We start from the raw sequence: 21104 nt of genomic DNA, 5'->3' as shown, positions 1-21104 counted from the left end.
TCCCGCGAAGTTTGAATTTGAAAACTCGATGGGCCGTGGAATTGGGTGCCCCCATTCTGCAGTCATTACTTGGAGCAACGGGGTCACAGGCGAAACTCGTTTTGCGAGTAAAATTGTGGTTGTTTGGACCTGGATTGGTTCCAAATCGACTCACCTGCTGACCCATTTCTTCAGGTAATTTGAAAGGTGTTTATTTTTTCCAATACGACCCTGAACACGAGACTTTTGTCTGCGGGATTTGGGTCAGAAATTGTGGTAGGTACCCCTCTCGGCGAATTTCCCGTAAATTTTCTCCACGAGCTAAAATTAGTTTTAGTGGGAGATGAACGAACTGAGTTTTCACACTAGACACTGAGTCTAAAATTGATGTGGCCGAAGAAATTTTCTGCCAGAACGACACCAGATCGCTGACAATTAGTTACGTGTTGTGCTTTTTTAAGTGTTAAATGTGGTTTTAGTTTGGGAGCGGAAAAACGACCATGAAGTGGTAAGTCCTTGGGTTTGTTTTGAAAAATGGACTGTTAATTTAGATGACGGAAATTTATTGCTTTAGTTTTATAATTTACAAGCCGGCAGAATATTATTAGATAAAAAATTGACGGGCCTCCGAGCTGTTTAATTTCGGGCAGAAATGGCTCCGAATTTTGTGCAATTTCGCGAAATTGCAAGTGTTTATATTTTTGTGTTTTTCTCGGGAGTACGTAGATTCCACGTGTTGGCAGAAGTTGTGTAAATTATACAAGAAAACATCTCGTCAAGCCGTGGAATGTGAGTTTTGGGGAATTTTTCTGACGGGATCGGGTTGGTAATAATACAATAGAAACAATTCATTAATTGTGATTAATTCATTTAATTATCACCCAATTTACAGCTAAATTTAATCGTTAATTTAAATTTATTGTTTAACATCATGTTAATTAAAGTAACTAGTTTTCCGCCAATCAAATGTCAGCAATCGTCAAATTAGTTGCGAGATTATATTAATTTTATTTGAATTATTCTGTTAACCGGCCTAATGTTCCTAAAATAGATTAAAAAAGTGATCCAATAAAAAATATGTTCAAGCGGGCTGTGAAATTTACAATTATGTTGGTAGCCATGCCTATCATGTCAGGTCTTGACAGGTCGATGTGCAAGGATGTCATTGTTTTGATGTCAAAGTTGACACCACACGGTTACCAACTCACGTCAAATTCCAAGGCCTCCTTACTGAAACACCACATTTATTCGAATATTTGATGTTATAGTTCGTACAGTGAGAGTTTGAATGGTAGAAAAGTCACTAAATCTACGCAATAAAAAGTGAACCATACGCGCGAAATTTAAAATAACAAAATAACCCCAGTTACTGACAACCCTGTCAACCCATTTTGCGTAGGAATTTAGTGTTTTTAGTGTATTTTGTAATATAATTTGCTGCCAACCTATATGTCAACTGTCGAAATCTCCCAATCTCTCACCGGATATACTATAGGACTAAATTTTATAAGGTTTTGGTTTTGTCATAATGGTAATAATAAGAGAATTTTGAACTTTCAAGAAAATTATCGTCGCCAAAAGGTGACTTTTCCGTATTCTTCTGAAAACTGGGCCGCATTTCCTCCACTTTTCTGCCAAAAACCTGTCAGTTCCGCTTCCCCTGTCTCAGGGTCTGGAATTGCCCCCGCGTTCGTTGCTCCCTTTGTTTGTTGCAAATCCCGGAAGTTTAATTAAAGATTTACGACTTGGAATTGGCGAATTCAGCTGACTTTTTTTTGGTTAGGTGAAAATTTCCAGCGACAAAGAAACGCTCTTTGATCAAACTTCGCCAATATCGAAATTCAGGGTTTACGTTCAACTAAAAATATTCACAATTTCGTTTATTTTCGAACGTCTAAATTTATTTTTCGCATTGTATAGAGAAATAATAGTCCGAGTTTATTTTAGATATAAGAAATTAGCGGGCAAAATCCATTTTAGTGTCAATTAGAAACAAAAATAAAAGGCTATTTTGGCAGTGCAGGAAGAAGTTTTTATGACGGTTGTAATTAACCTAGAAGTTGGTTTAGGGAAACGCTTGTACTCCATAAATAATTTTTTGGCGCACTGACATCTCTTATTATCGACCTAGGACAAATCTCAAGTTTTTATATAAATTAGCGCCTAAATCTGTAGATGTAATTTGGCAAGAGTTGAAATTTTTATTGGAAACAACAGAAAATGTGCGTCGAATTCTTATTTTAGCATAATTAAAGGATAATTCTCGAGTTACAACTGGACCAATGTCAAGAAAACAAACTGATAAGATCTTCAAAAAATATTCATTTCTAGAAAAGTAGTTCAAAAGTCACTGCTCCAACTATGTAGGTCGTAAAGTATAGATTCACCTGACGTTTACATGTTTTCGGGATTATTTTTATCGACACAAAAAATTTTACAATCTGTTCTCTTGTCACGACGCACATAAATTCACAAATTACTAGAAAAAAGTAGACGGCTAAAAAAATCTAACCTGATTTCTAGATGCAATCGAGTATTAAAAATAGAATAAAAGTAAATAAAGGTACGATGATTCAACAGTCCGTGTTTTTAATTAGCGCCACGGTTTGAATTTGGCGCGTTTTCAACAACCCTTTATTGGCAGGTGCCTTTTTGTTTCGTCTTTGATTGGCAGGTACGAATTCAGCGCCATTTTATTAACTCTTGATTGGGGAACACGAATTTGGCGCTTTTTTAGCCAACTGTGTTTTGTTTTTGCAAAAATTGTGCCAAGAATTCTGACATCTCGGGTAATTTGTCGACAATTGAAGGTGGCTCGGTGTTGCATGACGTCACGGCGTTGCCGACTTGATAAAAAGTTACCGCAACTTGTAACGAATGTCGCGGGTATGTCGCGGGTAATAAAAGTGTTTTTAAAGCACCTTAACCCAAAAATTCGGTTACATTTTCGGTTTTTTAAGCGAACAGTTTAAAGTCATTTTTTATTGGAGGAGTGACTGGTTTATTTAAAAGACACGAATGCTATGAAGAAACGTCTATCCTACAACTTTTTATCTACGATTGTTCTCTATTTCCAATTAAAAAAAAAGTTAATTTGAAATCGTGTGCTCTCAAATGTCAAAATACATAAAATTTGACAGTTGATTTATCGTGGTGTGTAAGCAAAAAGTGGCTACTTTTTGAACCAAAACTTGTTTAAAAAACGTCTACTTTTTACACGATTGTAAATAAATACTAGATTCAGTAGGCCTTGGAATTTGAAATACGTTGACAAGTCTTCTTTGACATTCTAAAACTGTCAAAAGAATTTAATCTTAAATTCAAACAGGCAAAACTACCAACTGGAGATCTATTTTAATTCACATTCCAAATTAAAATCTTGTTTCACCGGTCTTTGATTGTCACCTGCAAAATTGGCATGTTTATTATATTTGGCGCGCTTCTACCGGCACTTGATTGGCAGGCAGAAATTTGGCGTCTTTTTATCTGGCCTACGATTGGCAGGTTCGAATTTGGCGCCCTTTTACAGACCTTTAATTGGCATGTTCGAATTTGACGCCTTCCTACCCAACTTGGTTCTTTACAGTTGTAAAAATTGTAAAGTTGACATTTTTGATAAATTTCTCGACAATTGAAGGTGGCCCGGTTAGATTAAGATCGATAAATTGAAATAATTCTGATTAGTGAGATTACTAAAGGGTTATGACGTCACACCGTTAGTTACTTAATAAAAAAATTCTGCAACTTGTAACTAATGTCACAGGTAATTTAGTAGTTTATTAGGACCTATTGTTTTGACAGATGATAAAAAATAGTGTTTTTCTACTCCTATAGTTGAAAGTAGAATTTTCTCCATTGCATACCGTTAAGGAAAACATCATTTTCAGTTCTAGTACCAAAAACATTTTTTCACACTGGAAGCGAAAGTAAATAAACTTAAAATGATTTAAAAATTGAGTGTATTTTTTAGCTAGATCAATTGTAAAAGTGAAATTATAATATTTAAATTGAAAGTACTAAAACTGATTTAAATCAAAATTTAACAGCAGCGGCAGCCATATTGTTTATTCTGTTATTGTTCCAAAGCTTTCATACACCTTTTAAGAATTCAGAATCGTTGACACTCACAGGAGTAATAGAAACAGAAACTCCCATAATACCACATACATGAGAATGAGAATACATCCTTGCCAATAATCAATAACAAAGAAAATAAATCAACAGTTTTAAATAATTACTATAATTGGAATATTCAATACACATACATATTAGGAAAAAATATAAAATACAGATTTCTAAAATTGACGTCCGTTTTTTTGACGTAGAAAAAATAGCATTTCAATTCGAGGTAAAAGTCGATTTTTTTGTTCGTTGAGTTTGTTTACACTCGTCGCTACGCGACTCGTGAAGCATCACTCATCTCACAAAAAACTATGACTTTCACCTCTTGCTGCAAAATATACTATGTTAAAGTGCCTTAATTTAAAATTTTCTGTTTCTTAAAAAAAAATACCAAAAATTCGTATTTTGTGTCGGATTTCTAAGAATGTTTGGAAACAAATGTCAAAGTAGGCTTTGGAATTTGAAATAGATTGGTAGTTCTTTTTTGACATTTTAAAACTGTCAAAACAATTTAACCTTAAATTCAAAGAGGTTACCAACTGAGTGAAGGTGTATTCCACTTTATATTCCAACTCGAAATCTCATTTCATCGGTCTTTGACTGGCAGCTGCAAAATTGACGTTTAAAAATTTGGCCCTTAAATGACAGATACAAATTTGGCACTGTTTTACCGGCCCTTGGTTGACAGGTACAAATCTGACTATTGATTAGGAGGTATGAATTTGGCGCCCTTTTACCGACTCTTGATTGGTACGTTCGAATTTGACGCCTTTTTAGGCAACTTTGTGCTTGGTGGTTGCAAAAATCGTTCTAAGAATTTTGACATCTCTGGTAATTTGTCGATAATAATTAAAGATCGCTTTGTATTACATGACATCATTTTAACCTTTTGGTTAAAAAATACCGCAACTTGTAATGACGAATGTCGCGGGTAATTTAGTGGTTTTTCGGATTCGTTGTTTTGACAGTTGGTTGACAGTGATTTAGACAGACTTTATTAAAAAAAGATAAATCAACTGTTAAATTTGTATTTTGTATGTATTTTGACATTTGAGGAGAGGCGATTTCAAATTAACTTTTTTTTAATTAGAAATAGAGAACAATCGTAGATAAAAAGTTGTAAGATAGACGTTTCTTTACAGCAGTCGTGTTTTTTAAATAAACCAGCAATAAAAATTGACTGTTTGCTTAAGAGACCGAAAATGTAACCGAATTTTTGAGTTAAGGTGTTTTAAAAACACTTTTTTAATTTGGAATATTTTGTTACGAATTTGTGAGAATCTTTAAGAGAAAATGTCGAAATAGGGATATGAAATTTGAAATAGATCTGCACTTCAAAACTGTCAAAAAAATTTAACGTCAAATTTAAAGAGGCTGAGGCTACCAAATGGAGATCTCTTGTAGTTTACATTCCGACTCGAAATCTCGTTTTACCGTTGTAAATGCGGGCATTGAATGGCATATACAAATGTGGCGCCCTTCTACTGGCTCTTAATTGGTGTACACAAATTTGGCGCTTTTTTATCTGACCTATGATTGGCAAGTACGAATTTGGCGCTCTTTTACCGATTCTTGGTTGGTACATATGAAATGACGTCTTTCGAGCCAAGTTTGTGTTTCGTGGTTGCTATGGCCATGAAAGTTGACGTCTCTGATAATTTATCGACAATTGAAGATGACATGACGTTCTTTTGTTGATGAAAAATTACCGCAACTTGTATCGTGTGATCATTATTGTTTGTAATCGAGTCATCCAGCAAATGAATCCGTATGTCTATTGACAATTCATACTAGCAATCTGACAGCGAACTTGGCAACCGAAACTGGATAAAAAATGTAAATCAAGCGGCATGAGAGGATCAAAAGGGATTTTTGAAGGTGTTAGACACATAATGGAAGACATGGATTCTCTATTTGCCTACTTTTGGCACTGCAGTTGTCAACCATTTGACAGTTGTCAATACGAATCTATCAATGACGTACCCACAAATTAATTTGCAAGGCTTACTCGATTACAAACAATAATAATCACATGATAGAACAAAAGGCGCTCGTAAATTAGTGAATTTTAGGACTACTGTTGGTTTGACAGATAAAAAAAATGTTTTTAATGCGCCTTTATACTATAAAGATTTCGAAAGTCACATTTAAAAAACATTTAAAAGAATTTGTAGAGAAAATACAGAAAAAACACAAACAAATCAGAAACCAAATATTTAAATCCTAGAAAAATCTTAAATGAAATTTAAGGAAAAGTCTAAACAGACTCGAAACGATTAATGAAATTGTAAACAGAATGTTTGGATAATCTGGAGAAAATTAAACATAACTTGTGTAAAATTTGAACTACAGCAATTAAAGAAACTTTAAAAACAATCTAAATCTAAAAGGAAATTACTTATAGAAAATTTGAAAATCCAGTTAGAATCGACATATTTACATTTTTTGGAAAACAATTATGAGAAATTTAAGAAAATTTAGAAAATCCAAAGAAATATCAGTAACAATTTTGCACAGTTTAGAAAAATCAAGTAAATCCAAAGAAAATCACACTATGAGTGTTTGAATTGTGTTCTTGTTGCCTTAAAATTACCAGAAATACAGGTTTTTAAAGAAAATTTTATAAAATTATCATTCTAAAACTGTATTTTTAACTGTTGAAAACGTTAATTTAGTTTAATTTTAAATATTTTATATATATTTAATATATATTATATATATTATTATTATTATATTATATATATTTAATATATACAGGGTTAGTCACGAGAAGATTACTTCTGAAACATATATTTCCGCAATCCAAAATACTAATGTCCTGTACTACTCGATACTGCCAGAATTAGAAATAAAATGATGAATCCACGATTGCTTTGGGGTGGTCAATGTCACTTTGACATTATTTATTTAAATTTCGTCTTTATTCTTAATTCCGTTCCATTAGAGCCCCATTAGTTCGAAGTACCTCTATTAATCTGTCCTATACCGAAGCTGTAAGTGCTCGACCAATAATTTTTCTTATTAACAAGCATAATATGTTAGGTTGAGTTGAAAAACCCGTCACAATGTCTTATTCAAATGATGAGAAAACTAACATGATTCTCATCTACGAAGAATGCCAAAAATTGCTGTGATAGATATCCACATCGAAACTGAACTGGGTTGTCATTGGACACTCACGTAACCTCTTTTTCCGTAATTGTCAAAGTGACACTGTCAAAGCCTAAGCAATCATGGATTCAGCATTTCATTTCTGATTCGGGTTGTATCAAGTTACTCAAGAAATTAGTATTTTGGGTTGCGAAAAAATCATTTTCAGAAGTAATCTTCTCGTGACTTGCCCTGTAAATATTTTAAACTACAAAAAATTGAAATTTTTATCAAAAATTTCGAATGTTTTAATTTATTCTAAATACAAACTTTCTAAAATTTTAGGCCTAGAATTTTGTAATTTCTGATTAATTTTAAATACATTTTAAGTGCTAACCTCTAAATTGTGTCAGAATCATCAGGTATCATCGGGTAATAGTTTTTAAGCAAGTTTTAAAAATTGAGAACTTCAAGAATTAAAATTTCAAAATTTGAGTTTTTTACTTTCGAAATTTGTACATAATTTGCCGTTTCTTAAAGATAATTTGAAAGTTTGTGTAACGGATTTCCTGGGAGATTTTTCAGGGGAAAGAGAAATAAATTAACAGGTCGTCTTTGACATTTCAGAATTGTCAACGGAATTCAACCTCAACCTGTCAAATAGCCAGAGTTGCCAACTGATTTCATATATTAAAAGCCCACCAGTAATACTTATAAGTTCGGCTAAGTTTATAGTGGGAATTTCGAGGGCATTTCGCCGGCCCCGTCCCGAACATTTCATAATTTATAGCCGCTGCATCTGCAAATCAAGATGATCCAGAAATCCGTTTTATTTCCATCGAAATACGACACTCTTTAGGTCGACGAACCATGTCGCAACCTTTATGATATCCGCGTTCTTTATTTAGCAATGCTACCTGTTTCAGCCCAACATTCTTCCTCTTCATCTCCTTATTTCCCTTCTCCTTATCAGGATTCCCTTTCCAAACCCATAAAACAATGTATTAAAGAAAACATTAAGCGGAGACTTTGCCAGAAAACAGACCAAAATAACCAGACGCGGATTGCAATTTGAATTATGGGGCGCGGCAATCTCACCTGACGTTTCAAGGTCGCCGTGGGGCCAACTCGATTTTTATTTCTTCGAATCGCGGCTAATTTAACGGTGGTGTTGTGACGTCACGACCACCCTTATATGGGAGCCAGAGTACCAAGAAAACATTTGTTAAATTTGACATGCAGTTCCGCGTAATGTTGTTCCGTGCAAAAAATAACTCGATCATTAGCGATGCTCGTTTTTGTAATAAACTTCGCAGGAGTAAATAGAAAAGTTTTGCTCCCGGAGCGTGGGCAACCAACTGTACATTACACACGGGCTTTTCATTTTTTGCCCAACAAATATTGCTTTTATGATTAAATATGAAAGAATTCTCCGCTATGATAGCACGAGTGCACTATTTTATGTAAGGTCGCTGCTAAAAATAGGCGAGGACAAAAACAACTTTATTTTAAGTGTGCATTGGCCACTGCCTCCGTATCATCACGACTATGAAAATAATTAATCTCAGTGCGGTGCATGTCCGCTTAAAGTGTCAATTTCCGGTAAACAAATTCAAATTTTAAATAATGGCGCGCGGTGACCCGCGCCTATATTCACATTTGTGTCAAAGATGGCGTCTATATCGATTGTCACTTCTTCAAACCGTAAGAAATGTCAAATAATCAGTTTAATCGGCTTGATTTATGATTTAAAGCGATGCATCTAACAGTTTTGCATGTTTTTGATTAATCTGCACTTGTAGGTTGAGCGAAAGTGTGGTTAGGTTTTGCTGTCATTCGAACTGTCAAAACTCGGATTAGAAGGGGGCCCAACTATGGTAATGCATGCCGAGAGGTTTTATTTTGTTTGTTTTTGAAACTGCCGCACGTGTTGTGAGTTTCGTCACGTGGAAATTGAGATTTGAGCGAAGTTTGTTTGATTTGAGGTTAGGGATCAAGGTGTTCCTGTCATTTATTAATTTCGCCTTGTACTATTTTCGTCCCTTTCTAAATTTATCAGTATATTTTGGTGATAACGCGAGAAATGACGGGCGAGTGTTTCCAAAGTGCGCGTTCTCGCCGTTGATAAATTTCCCGTTTGATTTCCCATTTTCCGTAGAAAAATCAATAATGTCCGGGCGTTTCTGCATGTAGAAGGCCGTCGAAAGAGTTTTCCATGTCGCGCAAGCGCACATTGCGATCAGCTGGTTTTCCATAGGCAAAACCACACACAAATTTGATGGCTTGGTTGCCGTCTTTCTGTTTACTTGAGAAAAATTGAGAGAATCATGGGGGCTTTGCTTCTAGGCCAAAAAAATTGAGTTGGGAAGGCCAACTTGACTCCACTGACCAAAATAACAACATCACCATGACTTCCGAGGATCTCTTGCAACCGGGACATGTGGTCAAAGAACGATGGAAGGTGAGTGCAAAGAAAACAGTCAAATGATGGCTATAACTAATTCTTTTCAGGTGGTAAAAAAAATCGGGGGTGGAGGCTTTGGCGAAATTTACGAAGGTCTGGATCTGATCACGAGGGAACAAGTGGCACTGAAGGTGGAGTCGGCGAGACAGCCGAAACAGGTGCTGAAGATGGAGGTGGCTGTTTTGAAAAAACTACAAGGAAAAGAACACATTTGCAGGTACGAAAACCACTGGCCCCGAGTAGGCGTTACACTGTTTAACCATATTGGTAACACTGTTTTTTTTGCTCACACGGTATATTATTTTTACTTATTGCTTTGTTGACTGACGGTTATGCAAATTTTCTATATTTAGCTTTTTGTTTTCCGACCGCATAAATATTAAATGTCCGAATTTTTTGTGTTTTTACATGAATCGAAGATTATTTTTTGTTGCGTGGGTGGTACGAAGGAGGGTTGTATTTTTAATAGTGTAATTGGAGTTTTATAAAAACTTATAAGTTGTATAATCGTGGAAAACACCGTGTCCATGCTAGTAATGACGTGTAATATACTCGACGTCACTAATTATGGCACACTTCAGAGTCAGGTTTCAAGGTTTATTTAGAATTAAGTCAATTACCTCCCCGATCTTAGGTTTCGACTTACGAACGAACGTAAGATTCTAACTGACATTTACCTAATTGTCAATTGATAAACCTGAGATTACTATGACTATGACTTGCTATGACTTGCTATGACTCCTTCTAAGGCTTCAACCTGAATTCTAATACTCACTCACAGAACTGTCAGGAAACTCGGCTAAAATTTTGAGTGTTGAGAAAACCTAAAATGGAACATAAACCTATGATCAAAACTGACATTTCAACCTAAGATGTGATGTACATCTGCAGACAAACCTAAAAATGTGCTGGTCAAATCTTAGACTTCCATTTGAAGCTGCGACCTTAAAACTTAAAATGTCTAAAAGAAACTTAATTTTTATTAGAAACGTAAAAATTTTATGCTATTTTTTTATGTGTAAGCCTAAGATTTGTGAAGCCTGAAATTAAAATTTCTGGTGCTTTAGACCCACAAATAAACCTGCTTATTGGTAGCTCTTTAACCTGAGATTCTAAGCCTTTAACTAAAATTTTGATACTAATTTTGTATGTCTAAACCTAAGATTGTAATTTCTAAACCTAGTCTCACCGATGCCGAAATTTTGAATGTTGGTAAAATCTAAATTCAACCTGGTTTTTCATGCGACAAAACTGAGGATTTGATGCTTAGTTTCTCACTTCTTAACCTATAATTCCTAAACCTTGTCTCAAGGATGCTAAAATTTTGAATGTTGGTCAAATCTAAAATGGGCCTAATTTTTCTTACGACCCAGCAGGATTTGATGTTTAATTTCTCATTTTTAAACCTAAGATCAAAACTCACATTTCAACCTAAAAATGTGCTGGTCAGATCTTAGGTTTTCATTCGAAGCTGCGGCCTTCAAACTTAAAGTGTTTGAAAGAAACTTAATTTTCATTGAAAACGTAAAAATTTAATGCTCATTTTTTTATGTGTAAACCTAAGATTTCAAGCCTGAAATTCAAATTTCTGCTTGCTTGCTTGCTTATTGGTAGCTCTTTAACCTGAGATTCTAAGCCTTAAACTTAAATTTTGATACTAATTTTGTATGTCTAAATCTAAGATTGTAATTTCTAAACCTAGTCTCACCAATGCTGAAATTTTAAATTTTGGTCAAACCTAAATTCCGCCTAGTTTTTCATGCGACAAAACTGAGGATTTGATGCTTAGTTTCTCACTTCTTAACCTAAGATTAAAACTGAAATTTAAACTTTTCAACCTAAGATTTGAAGCCTCAGATTAAAATTTCCGGTGCTCTAGGTCTACAAATCAACCAATTATAAGCTTCCAACTATTATATTTTTTATAAGTTCAAACTTAGGATTGTAATTTCTAAACCTAGTCTCAAGGATGCTAAAATTTTAAATGTTGGTCAAATCTAAATTGAGCCTAATTTTTCATACGACAAAGCAGGATGCTTAATTTCTCACTTCTAAACCTAGGATCAAAACTGAAATTAAAACTTTTCAACCTAAGATTTGAAGCCTGTAATTGATCTGCATTGCGCAGATAAACCCGCAAATGTGTTGCTCAGATCTTGATTTAGACACCTAATCGCAACGCCTAATTCCACCGAAACCTGAAGCTTTTCGTAAGGTTACCTACACGGCTTTTTCAAAGTCCGATTTTTCGTCAAAACACGACGTCAATCCCTTGTTTTTCAACTACGACATTGCATGCAATCAAGCACGAAAAACGAATTAATACACTCCGAAAATATCTCAAGCCTGGCTTTACATAAACGTCGATTTTTTTATATAAACCCATCAACATTCAGGTTATTGGACGAGGTTTGCATGTCTGCGTTCTGCATCTGTCTTCTCTGTTTTGCATAATTTATGCAGACGCGAATATACAACACATCTGCTACAAAAAATGCGCTTATTGTACTTTTTTTATTATAACCACTTGATGGTTTTCACGCCCTTGTTACATAAATGACTAATTAAAAAACGCGAGTTTAATTCAGTTTTGTAATAACCGCCCCATTATTCGTCTATAAATTCATAATGAAACCACCCTTTATCGCATTTTCCCAGTGCCATTCTTTTAAAACGTGTCTCGAAGTTTCACGCCTCGTTACATAACCTTTAACCTGTTGTATCCCCCGATCGATATAAGCAAACATTCATCAAATATCCCCGAACGAAATGTTTTACACATTTTAGAGTCGTGGGAGTAATCTGAGTACTTTCTCCTTGCCTGAACGTGGGTTCATGTCGTGGGCTGCGACTTTATTGATTATTTTCTGAACTTTTTTTGCAAATTGACAGATCTTTTGGATTAGTTGGGACTCATGCATGAAACTACAATTAAAGTACGCGGAGATTTGATCGATAACAAATGGCGCAGCTAAAAATATAACTGGTGGTGCTGTATTTACCTTGAGACTTTCTTGTGAAGCGAGTATTGATAAAGCGGGGAAATGGATAAATTGGGGGTTATAGAGACATGCGATGTAGGGATGAGCTGATTGCGATCGCTTTGGCTGCTTCCTTTCTACAGAGTGACCAATTGAAGCATTTATCTAGTTTGTGGTCTCTAAGACGTGTGTCTGAACTTGACACAAAAACGTCACATAGTGGGCACAGGCTAGGGAATGACGGATATCCAGACATACGGACTTTTTACCTTTTTTCTTATTTTTTGACCTCCCATTTCAGATTCATTGGCTGTGGTAGAAACGATAGGTTCAATTACGTGGTAATGCAACTACAAGGCCGCAACTTGGCAGAACTCAGAAGGGCGCAGCCCCGCGCTGCCTTCAGCTTATCCACAACGTTACGTTTAGGTTTACAGATACTTAAAGCTATCGAAAGTATACACTCCGTCGGCTTCTTGCATCGTGATATTAAACCCGTAAGTAGTCTGGCCATCACCATCACAATTGTCTTCGTTACCACGACTTTCCAGAGTAATTTTTCGATGGGCAGACTGCAATATAACTGTAGAAAAGTGTACATGTTGGACTTCGGACTGGCGAGACAGTACACGACCGCAACTGGAGAAGTTAGGGCTCCGCGGGCGGCGGCGGGGTTCCGAGGAACAGTGCGATATGCCAGCATCAACGCACACAAAAACAGAGGTGAGGTCGTTTCTTTCTGTCTTTTCGTTTTAACGTGAAGTGGTAGAAATGGGGCGCCACGATGACCTCTGGAGCTTGTTCTACATGTTGGTGGAGTTCGTCAACGGGCAGCTCCCGTGGCGGAAAGTCAAGGATAAAGAACAAGTGGGGTTGATGAAGGAGAAGTATGATCACAGGCTGCTGCTCAAACATCTGCCGTCCGATTTGAAGCAGTTTCTTGATCACATCCAGAGTTTAGAGTACGCTGATAAGCCCGACTATCAGGTTGGTAGCACTGTTCGTACTTCGCAACCTTACAGGGACTTTTCTAGATGTTGATCAACCTGTTCGAGCGCTGCATGAAGAGGAGAGGAGTCAAACCGACGGATCCGTACGACTGGGAGAAAACTGCAGCTGGTGATAACGTCACGGTGACGCAGAGCACTGAGGCGCAGCCGACGGCTCCGACGACGCTTCCGAGGCACACGAAGCTCACCACGACGGACAACAACCAGGAGAACATCGAGCCCACCGATAATAAAGAGGTGCGATCAACTCCAATCTTTCCCAGTTTGACGTTTCTTATGCAGGCTCAACTGGAGGCGCGTCGTCGCCGCATCGAGACGGAGAACACAGTCCCCTTAGGCACAGACGTCCAAACCAACGTTGGACGATCGGTCGTGGACAAGAATTGCAACGCCACTCCGGTCGAGCAGGTCCAACAAGGTGAGAAATTGACCGGCGCTCGCCTCGCGCGGAGAAATTGCCGATCGGTATACAGGGTGTACCCGAATAAAGTGCAAAGATTTTAACCCCAATATCGGACACCGCTGCAAATAACGATTCTGCAAAAAAATGGGCAAAACCCCCTCGGATTACCCGTTAATCGACGCTTATGGCACCGAATTCAGCAACTGGAAAATTTGCATACGCTCATAGTTGACAGACAAAGCTCTAGAAGCTGACGCAAAAATTTGTTTTTTATCACTGAAGGTTTTGACGTCGCGACGTCTTAAAAATGCAATTTTTAACCAATGGTGAGGGTTTGTGAAATCAACCCCTAATTTATTTCTTTTTCAATATAAATGTGTTAAAAATATCTCAGTTTCCATTTTAGATTCAATGCAAATTGTCTTCAAAATTTAAGAAAAAACGCTGTTTTATCAAGTTAGTTCCCAATTTCATTACGTCAAAAATGGGAACGTTTACACCGATCTGTCAACATCTTGTGTCACAAATGACATCTATCCTTTGGTTTGCTTTGCCTTGGTGCAGTTGTCGCTTTGTCGATGTTAATTAACGATTTCTGGTGTCCATAAAGTGCAACATGTCCGTGTTAATCAAAATTAACCTTTATAAAAGTGAATGAAGTGACTTGTGAAATTTTTGTGTAAACGTAGTTTGCCACTGCGCTGTCATAATTTTGACAACTAACTTGATAAAATTTTAAACACAATTTGCATTAGATTTAAAATAAAAACTCAGATATTTGTATCATAGTTATGTTGAAAAAAAAAAATGAATTCGCGAATATTTCCGCAAAAACTCAAAAATCGCTAAAAATTATACTTCTTAGGCGTCGCGACGCCAACCAAATCGTGATAAAAAACAAATTTTTGTGTCAACTTCTAGAGCTTTCTTGAAAATTAAAGACAATTTTAGAGGTGGACACAAGTGTTGCCGGACCCTGTATATACATACGTTTTGACATTTTTTTCATAAACTACAAAAGATGAGAATTTCAAATTTTGGTAACAAAAATAAGCGAATAAAACAAATCGAATGACAATATTCACACATTTGTGACACTTATAATATACAGGTGTTTTTAAAATACACTATAAAAAATTAAACACGGTCTTTCGCAGCCTTAAGGAACTGAATTGACTATTTTTAATTTTTTTTAACGATATAAAAGAAAACACCTTTTACCACTTACTTGGAACACCACTGATGAAAATATCCACCTAAAAGAACAAACCTTGAATTGTTGCTAAGCAATCAAGACTAAATTCTTTAATCCAGTGGCGAACTGGAAATTTTGATTAAATATTTGATTAATTTTAACTCGAAAACGAAAAGACTTCTACCTACAACAATTTGGTACTGTATTTCAAAAACACCTGTATAATAATTATAATAATAATAGTAGTCAACTTGCTTATTGAAAATGGAACACTGCATATATTATTGCATTTTCAGATTTTACATCCAAATTAAGGGTGACTTAATGTAAAATGTGCGTTAAATTGACCCATTTCAGAGATATGAGTAGTGAAATTTTTTTTCCAAGACAAGTTGCCTATAGTCTATTTTAAAATCGCCACATTAATTGGAAAATAAGCACAATACAAACGTACAATAAAATTTTGCATTAACTTTATGTATTGGACACCTATTTCCTACTAAAAATAAAAGAAGTGTTTTTACTCTTTTGTTTCCAATTTTTGTAAGCATCCTTTGGAATGGTAACAATTTAATTTTATGTGGATCTTTTATGAACACGTTTGGTGGTCTAATAGACATAAAAAAAATTCAAAAATGTTTGTGGAAATATATTTTTTTTGGAATGCAAATTTAATATTTTTTTTTTGAAAAATCGAAATATTTTAGAAATGATACAATTTAAGTATAGTATGGTATATAAAAAGTGATCTTCAATTTGCATATAGAATTCAAAAATGCGATAAAATATAGGGTGTTCTATTTAAAATAAGCATGTTGACTGCCACTTCCGGTATAACCGGAAGTGTCACGTAAATGTGAATTTATTTATGTGATTCGTCTTATCCGCTTATTTTGTCCCCAAAATTTCAAATTCTTATCATTTGCATTTTCTGAGAAAAATGGCAAAACGTATACACTCCCGCTCAAAAGTATTTGCCCACCAACATTTTTTTAAGTAACTCCAAAATAATTTATTTCTTCCGCTTTTGTTTGGCGTTTTTTGTTTTCATGTTTATATACTTCTTTGATGCTAACAGCAGTTTTTTTCTTTTTTTGATATTTTAGAGAATATCAATTTTTTAATGTACTTTTAGAAATATTGAAACAGTTATCGTCTCACATATTTTCACAATTAATCAGCCTATAAATGCAAAAACTAAAGCGTCATTATCTCTTACCACAGAATTAGCAGAAATAACCGCGAAATCGCAAAATTATTTTTATATGGGCAAATACTTTTGAGCGATAGTGTATATACGTTTTCAACAGTTAAAGGGTTAATTAACGGTTTTAAAAACATCATTTTTAAAAGTGTCTATTACGAAAAGTTAATTTGTTTGAAATAAATTGGACCCTCAAAAGGGTCGATCTTTATTTTGTTTAGTTTGGAAGATAATTTTTTTCGATTTGTGGATCAAACTGAAATTTTAATTAGAAACGAACTAATGAAAAAGAAATTGGATCCAATCCAGTTTAATCCGTAAAGAAAACAGTTTTTAAAATCTTAAAACACTTCTGAAAAAACCACTGACAAAGAATAAAAAAATCTAACTCAAAATAATCCAAAATTGAACAATTTGGCACTGTAAAACCCACATTTCTGTACCACGATTAATGTTAAACTGACTGGAACTCCGATAAAGACATTTTTTACCACTTGTTTATTAGCGTTTTTATTCCCAATTTTTTGATGGCCTGGACTGACTGTGAACTTGAACTTAGACTCTGCAGTGGCGCGCAGTCATTTCTGCAGAAAACTTGAATCATTTTTTTCTCGGAAACGGTGACGTTTCAGAACGCGAAATTTGGCTATTATGTCCAACTGCTTTGTCTGATATTGGGGTTAAAATCTGTGCACTTTATTTGGGTACACCCTGTATAGAATTTTTTGTAGCCCCTCGCCGCCGCGCCACCTCTCACCTCGAGCAAGCTCCCGAGCGCCTCGACAACGAAGCCGTCGCTTCTGCCAAATCTACCTCCGACGCTAATCAGAAACCGGCGCCTCTACGTAAGAGCCAATCCGGCGTCGCCACTCTCGGGCGTCTCCGTGTCGTAACACCAGCCCAAGTCCAAGGCAGCGGAAGCCTCGTCGAATCTCCTGCAACGCCAGAACAAGAAAGACCACGAAGGCGGCAGCCGTCGGCTGCCAGGAGCTCGCGTTCGGGTCTCAGAGATCAAAGTCTGACGCAGTTCGCTGTGATCGACGACGAGAATGTCAGTCAGCAGGTGACGAGGGGCGGAGCTCTCACGTTGGCGAGCCAATGGAAGTCGCAGTTTGATGACAGTGAAGAGACGACGGATAACGAATGGAAGCCGGAGAGTCCCGAGCATAGAGCCACGTTGGTCCCTGTGGAAGGACCGCCAGGGGCTCCTCCAGTGTTGAGTAGGATCAGCGAGGACTCGCGGACTAGTCACAAGAAGTATATTAATATAGCGGGGATTGAAGACTATCCGGAGCTCATGGGGGGACTTCCACGAGCGTGGTCCACTCCGTCGTTGGGCCCCTACGTCCGGCAGGGACTCAAACCGCCCTTGTTACAACAAGCAGCTTTCGATGATCTCGTATTCAGGGTAGACGTGATGCGGAACGTGGCGTCACGACACCTCCAAGAAGAAGAGCCTGAGCAACCGAAACTAGTCGAAACGTCAAAGTGGAATAGTCTACCCGCTCTCAACCTTGTCGATAAAGAAGAACTCAAGAGTAACGACGTGGAGGATCAGAACGGAGACGAAGGCTTACAAGAAGTAGCGGGAAAATTGGAGATACGTGTAGTGCCAAAAGAAAATGTTCCTAGACCTCAGTCGTTACCGACGACGCCTCCCAACGAGACGGAAAAGCCCAAAGTCAAACTAGAAAGAACCAAAAGCATACTCAAACAAAGCAGCAAAGAAAGGAACGAGCAGGAGGTCCAGAGTCCGAAACGGGAACAAATCACGTTTGCTCCTGACGTCACCGACGCTCCTGAGAAAGTCAAGAAACGCGTGAGCTTAGAAGGAGACAAAGAGGACGTCGTGGTCAAAGAAGAAGAGAAGAAGGAAGAGAAAGCGAAGTCGCCGAGTCCTGAGAAAGCCCCTCGGTCTCCCGTCAGCTCAGAGAGCGAGAAGCCCAACGTCCCTGAACCTCCACTGAGCCTCAGTAGCTCTCAGAAGGCGATATTGAAGCCTCTGGAGAAGATTAAGAACAACTTAGGACACTCCGCGTCTGAGAGCAGTTCCAGCACTCAGGACAAAATTGAACAGAATCTCAAGAACGCGAGGAACGCGTTAGAAAAGAAGAATCTCGAAGTGAAAGAAAGAGTCCAATGCTCCCCTTCCGTGGATTTGACGACGAATCCTGCGGTCACGTTCGTGTCAGCAGCGTCGGAACCGAAGTAAGCCGACGCCGGTAAAGTAGAGCTCTGTCTTACTGTCTCACTTGCAGAGAGAAGCGATTGATGGCTAACGGTCTGAGTCCGGGGATTGACGAGCAGTCTGAGTATTTCGACGCGACGGAAAACCCCCTCTTTCGGGATAAACAGAGGCACGAGCAGGACGATGAAGACAGCGGCGTAGACAACGCTAGTCAGATTTTAAGGGAGTCGTCGGTAAGCGAGGTAAGACGGGTGATTTTCTTGTCTCACGCGCTGCTTTCAGACAAGTCCGGCGATGGACCCTTCCAGGATCTCAAAAATTCCGGTGGCGGTGGGCGGCCAGCGCCTCGCGAAGTGCATGTCGTGGTCCGGCGACCTCACTCCGGGCCTCCGCCGCCGCCGCCAGGCAGAAAAATACGTGACAGATCCGAGCCAGTTGAATCTCAGGTTCAAAAGACACTCAACTGCTGGAGGTGAGTGTCTCACACCACTCGGGTAGCCCCCCTTGTACACTCACTGCGAATAAAACCTCCCATTTCGTGTTTCTTTTCTTTTTTTTTTTTCTTTTCTTTTTTTTTAGTGTAGAATGTCCCTTAAGCCGTCCTGGTTTGTAGGTGTGAGGCCAGCGCGAGGCATCCCCACTTGTCTTATAGGTGCCCCTGAAAGTTCCCCGGATACGTCAGAGGGTCCGCCGCCCCCGCCGCCGGTCGGGGAGCCCCCGGCAGAGAGCCAGGTCAGGTGTCGCCGCTTCCGACCTGTCACATAGTAAACGCACGATCGAATTTCGTGTACATATTTTGAAGGAACACTAGGATATATTTAATTGGGATTTTTAATTGTTCAGAACGTGTTGCCTTTCGTAGCTTGTTAAAGTTTGGGGGTTGAGAGAGGAGGGGGGATGAAGCTCGTTCTGAGTTGCTCTAGTTTGGATGATTGTGATTTTATTTTAAGGGCGATTTTTATATGGTTGCGTTGGCTTCGGATTCTTTAATGGCGGATGCGGGTCGGTTTCGCCATTAAAGAATCCTTCTTTATCAACTCGATTTTAAATTCAACCAGGTTACTTAATGAGTCGAAATCTAGTCATACAAGTACGATATTTTTTTAAGTACTTGAATCTAGTCATAGATCTGAAGTAATAATATTAAAGAAACTTCAAAATAATGCTGTATAAAATGATATTATGCAAATAGCGCTACTATGGACAAAAATTGTACTGTTATTCATTTTTAGACTGCTAATATATTGTTTTTATTTTCTGTTTTATTGTACATTTTGTTTTAATTCTAGTGCTGTATTTATAAATTATTATAGTTGATAATTACTTTCGTCTACTTATTCAGTGGTACCAACCTAATCCAGCTCCAACTTCTTGAAAGTTCCTTCAACGCCAAAATAGTCGCCAGCGTTCTTGGGCTTCCCCGGTCTCTTACTCTCATCGACGCACTGCTTGTCCTCCCAGTCGAAAAACGCACAATTCTTCTTCAACTCCCCTTTGACTTTCTCTACAAGACCATCAACTCTTACCACGAAAACTCCCCAACATCTTACCCACCGTGTAAAACCCCTATGGAATCACACGAACCGCCCAAATCCGAAGGAAGACACTCTCTTGGGAGGTGCTTCACCAAGTCGTCCACAGTGTTGTGTAAATTTAACTAAAACAGGGTTACCACTACAAGTTTTCATACTAAGCTTCCTCACCATGTCAATAAGTTCTTTTTTCATGAACGGCTTCATGAGCGCAAGGAGCTTGTCCATGAACGGTACAATATTAACGTAGTGGAGGCCTTTGAGCCTCAGAGGCATCGCTTCCTGAAGATAATACAAGAACTTCTTCATATTGAGAGGACCAAGTTTGGTCATGTGGCCAAAGACTAGTCCTTTCATGTCGAAGACGATGTGGTGACCTTTGGAGGTTCCCAGTTGGTGGAGACACATCATGCAGACCATGTCGAAGTAGCGGAGTTGCTGGACGAAGTTGTACTTGTCGGGGTCACAGTCCATCAGGCGCATGAAGATGATGGAGTGGCCTTCTGGAGTTTTCTTGGGGAGGATGGTGAAGAGACTACCGGAAAATTTAGTTTCACACTTTTACCAAAAAAGAACTTACAAAACTTCCAAAGCCTCTTTCATAGGGGACACGGTGGGATTCCGCCCCGCGAAGATATCCGGACAGAGACTCCTCACGGTGAAATAGGTGTCGATCGCCGCCTTCGCCGCCTCATTCCGGAAGTAGCAACTTTGGAGGAAGAGAATTGCTTGCACCTCTGGAAAAACGTTATTATATAGCCCCCGTGAAGAACAACTTACCGTTGATTTCCGGTAAATGGGGCTGCTTGTTCACCCAGTCCATAAAAGCCTTCACATCCTCCTCCTTCAGATCTTTGTCTTTGGCGTATTCGGTTTTGCAGTCGAGCAGATTGAGCGCCATCGTTGGAAGAACTAAGTTGCAACAAGACTTGCCAT

The 21104-nt window shown here is 37.9% G+C and overlaps 2 protein-coding genes across 8 annotated transcripts; one reads left to right on the top strand and one right to left on the bottom strand.

Annotated features, from left to right (window-relative positions):
* Positions 1-338: 338 nt before the first annotated feature.
* Asator (tau-tubulin kinase asator) lies at positions 339-19959 on the top strand. 7 transcript variants are annotated; one of them, XM_088031639.1, is made up of 13 exons: positions 8780-8895; positions 8994-9068; positions 9538-9652; positions 9703-9872; positions 12938-13133; positions 13188-13359; positions 13406-13623; positions 13671-13883; positions 13929-14064; positions 17180-18656; positions 18707-18869; positions 18919-19108; positions 19250-19959. In XM_088031639.1, exons 3-13 carry the CDS (start codon positions 9599-9601, stop codon positions 19399-19401), a joined length of 3141 nt encoding a protein of 1046 aa, XP_087887765.1. In that variant the 5' UTR covers positions 8780-8895; positions 8994-9068; positions 9538-9598; the 3' UTR covers positions 19402-19959. The 7 variants fall into 7 exon arrangements, with proteins under 7 accessions (XP_087887761.1, XP_087887767.1, XP_087887768.1 ...); XM_088031635.1 differs by lacking the exons at positions 8780-8895; positions 8994-9068 and adding an exon at positions 339-487; XM_088031641.1 differs by lacking the exons at positions 8780-8895; positions 8994-9068 and adding an exon at positions 339-487 and having other exon boundaries at positions 19221-19342.
* LOC148176945 (alpha-tocopherol transfer protein-like) lies at positions 19879-21080 on the bottom strand. The gene is made up of 5 exons (XM_088031643.1): positions 20949-21080; positions 20749-20905; positions 20340-20703; positions 20191-20293; positions 19879-20140 (listed from the first exon to the last, which is right to left on the bottom strand). Exons 1-5 carry the CDS (start codon positions 21067-21069, stop codon positions 19989-19991), a joined length of 897 nt encoding a protein of 298 aa, XP_087887769.1. The 5' UTR covers positions 21070-21080; the 3' UTR covers positions 19879-19988.
* Positions 21081-21104: the final 24 nt, after the last annotated feature.

Source organism: Gnatocerus cornutus, chromosome 3 (assembly GCF_029298725.1).
Source record: "Gnatocerus cornutus isolate USDA-ARS CGAHR chromosome 3, icGnaCorn1.1, whole genome shotgun sequence".
Lineage (NCBI taxonomy): Eukaryota > Metazoa > Arthropoda > Insecta > Coleoptera > Tenebrionidae > Gnatocerus > Gnatocerus cornutus.
The sequence above is the reverse complement of the archived record's forward strand: the minus strand, read 5'-3'. Positions and strand labels throughout refer to the sequence as shown.

Coding starts and splice junctions, on each gene's coding strand:
- Asator (XM_088031635.1), top strand. Junction 13,134..13,187: donor TGCATCGTGATATTAAACCC/GTAAGTAGTCTG, acceptor ACGACTTTCCAG/AGTAATTTTTCGATGGGCAG. Junction 18,657..18,706: donor TCAGCAGCGTCGGAACCGAA/GTAAGCCGACGC, acceptor TCTCACTTGCAG/AGAGAAGCGATTGATGGCTA.
- LOC148176945 (XM_088031643.1), bottom strand. CDS start 21,069: ATGGCGCTCAATCTGCTCGACTGCAAAACCGAATACGCCAAAGACAAA. Junction 20,294..20,339: donor AAAAAGAACTTATTGACATG/GTGAGGAAGCTT, acceptor ACCCTGTTTTAG/TTAAATTTACACAACACTGT. Junction 20,141..20,190: donor TTCCATAGGGGTTTTACACG/GTGGGTAAGATG, acceptor ATGGTCTTGTAG/AGAAAGTCAAAGGGGAGTTG.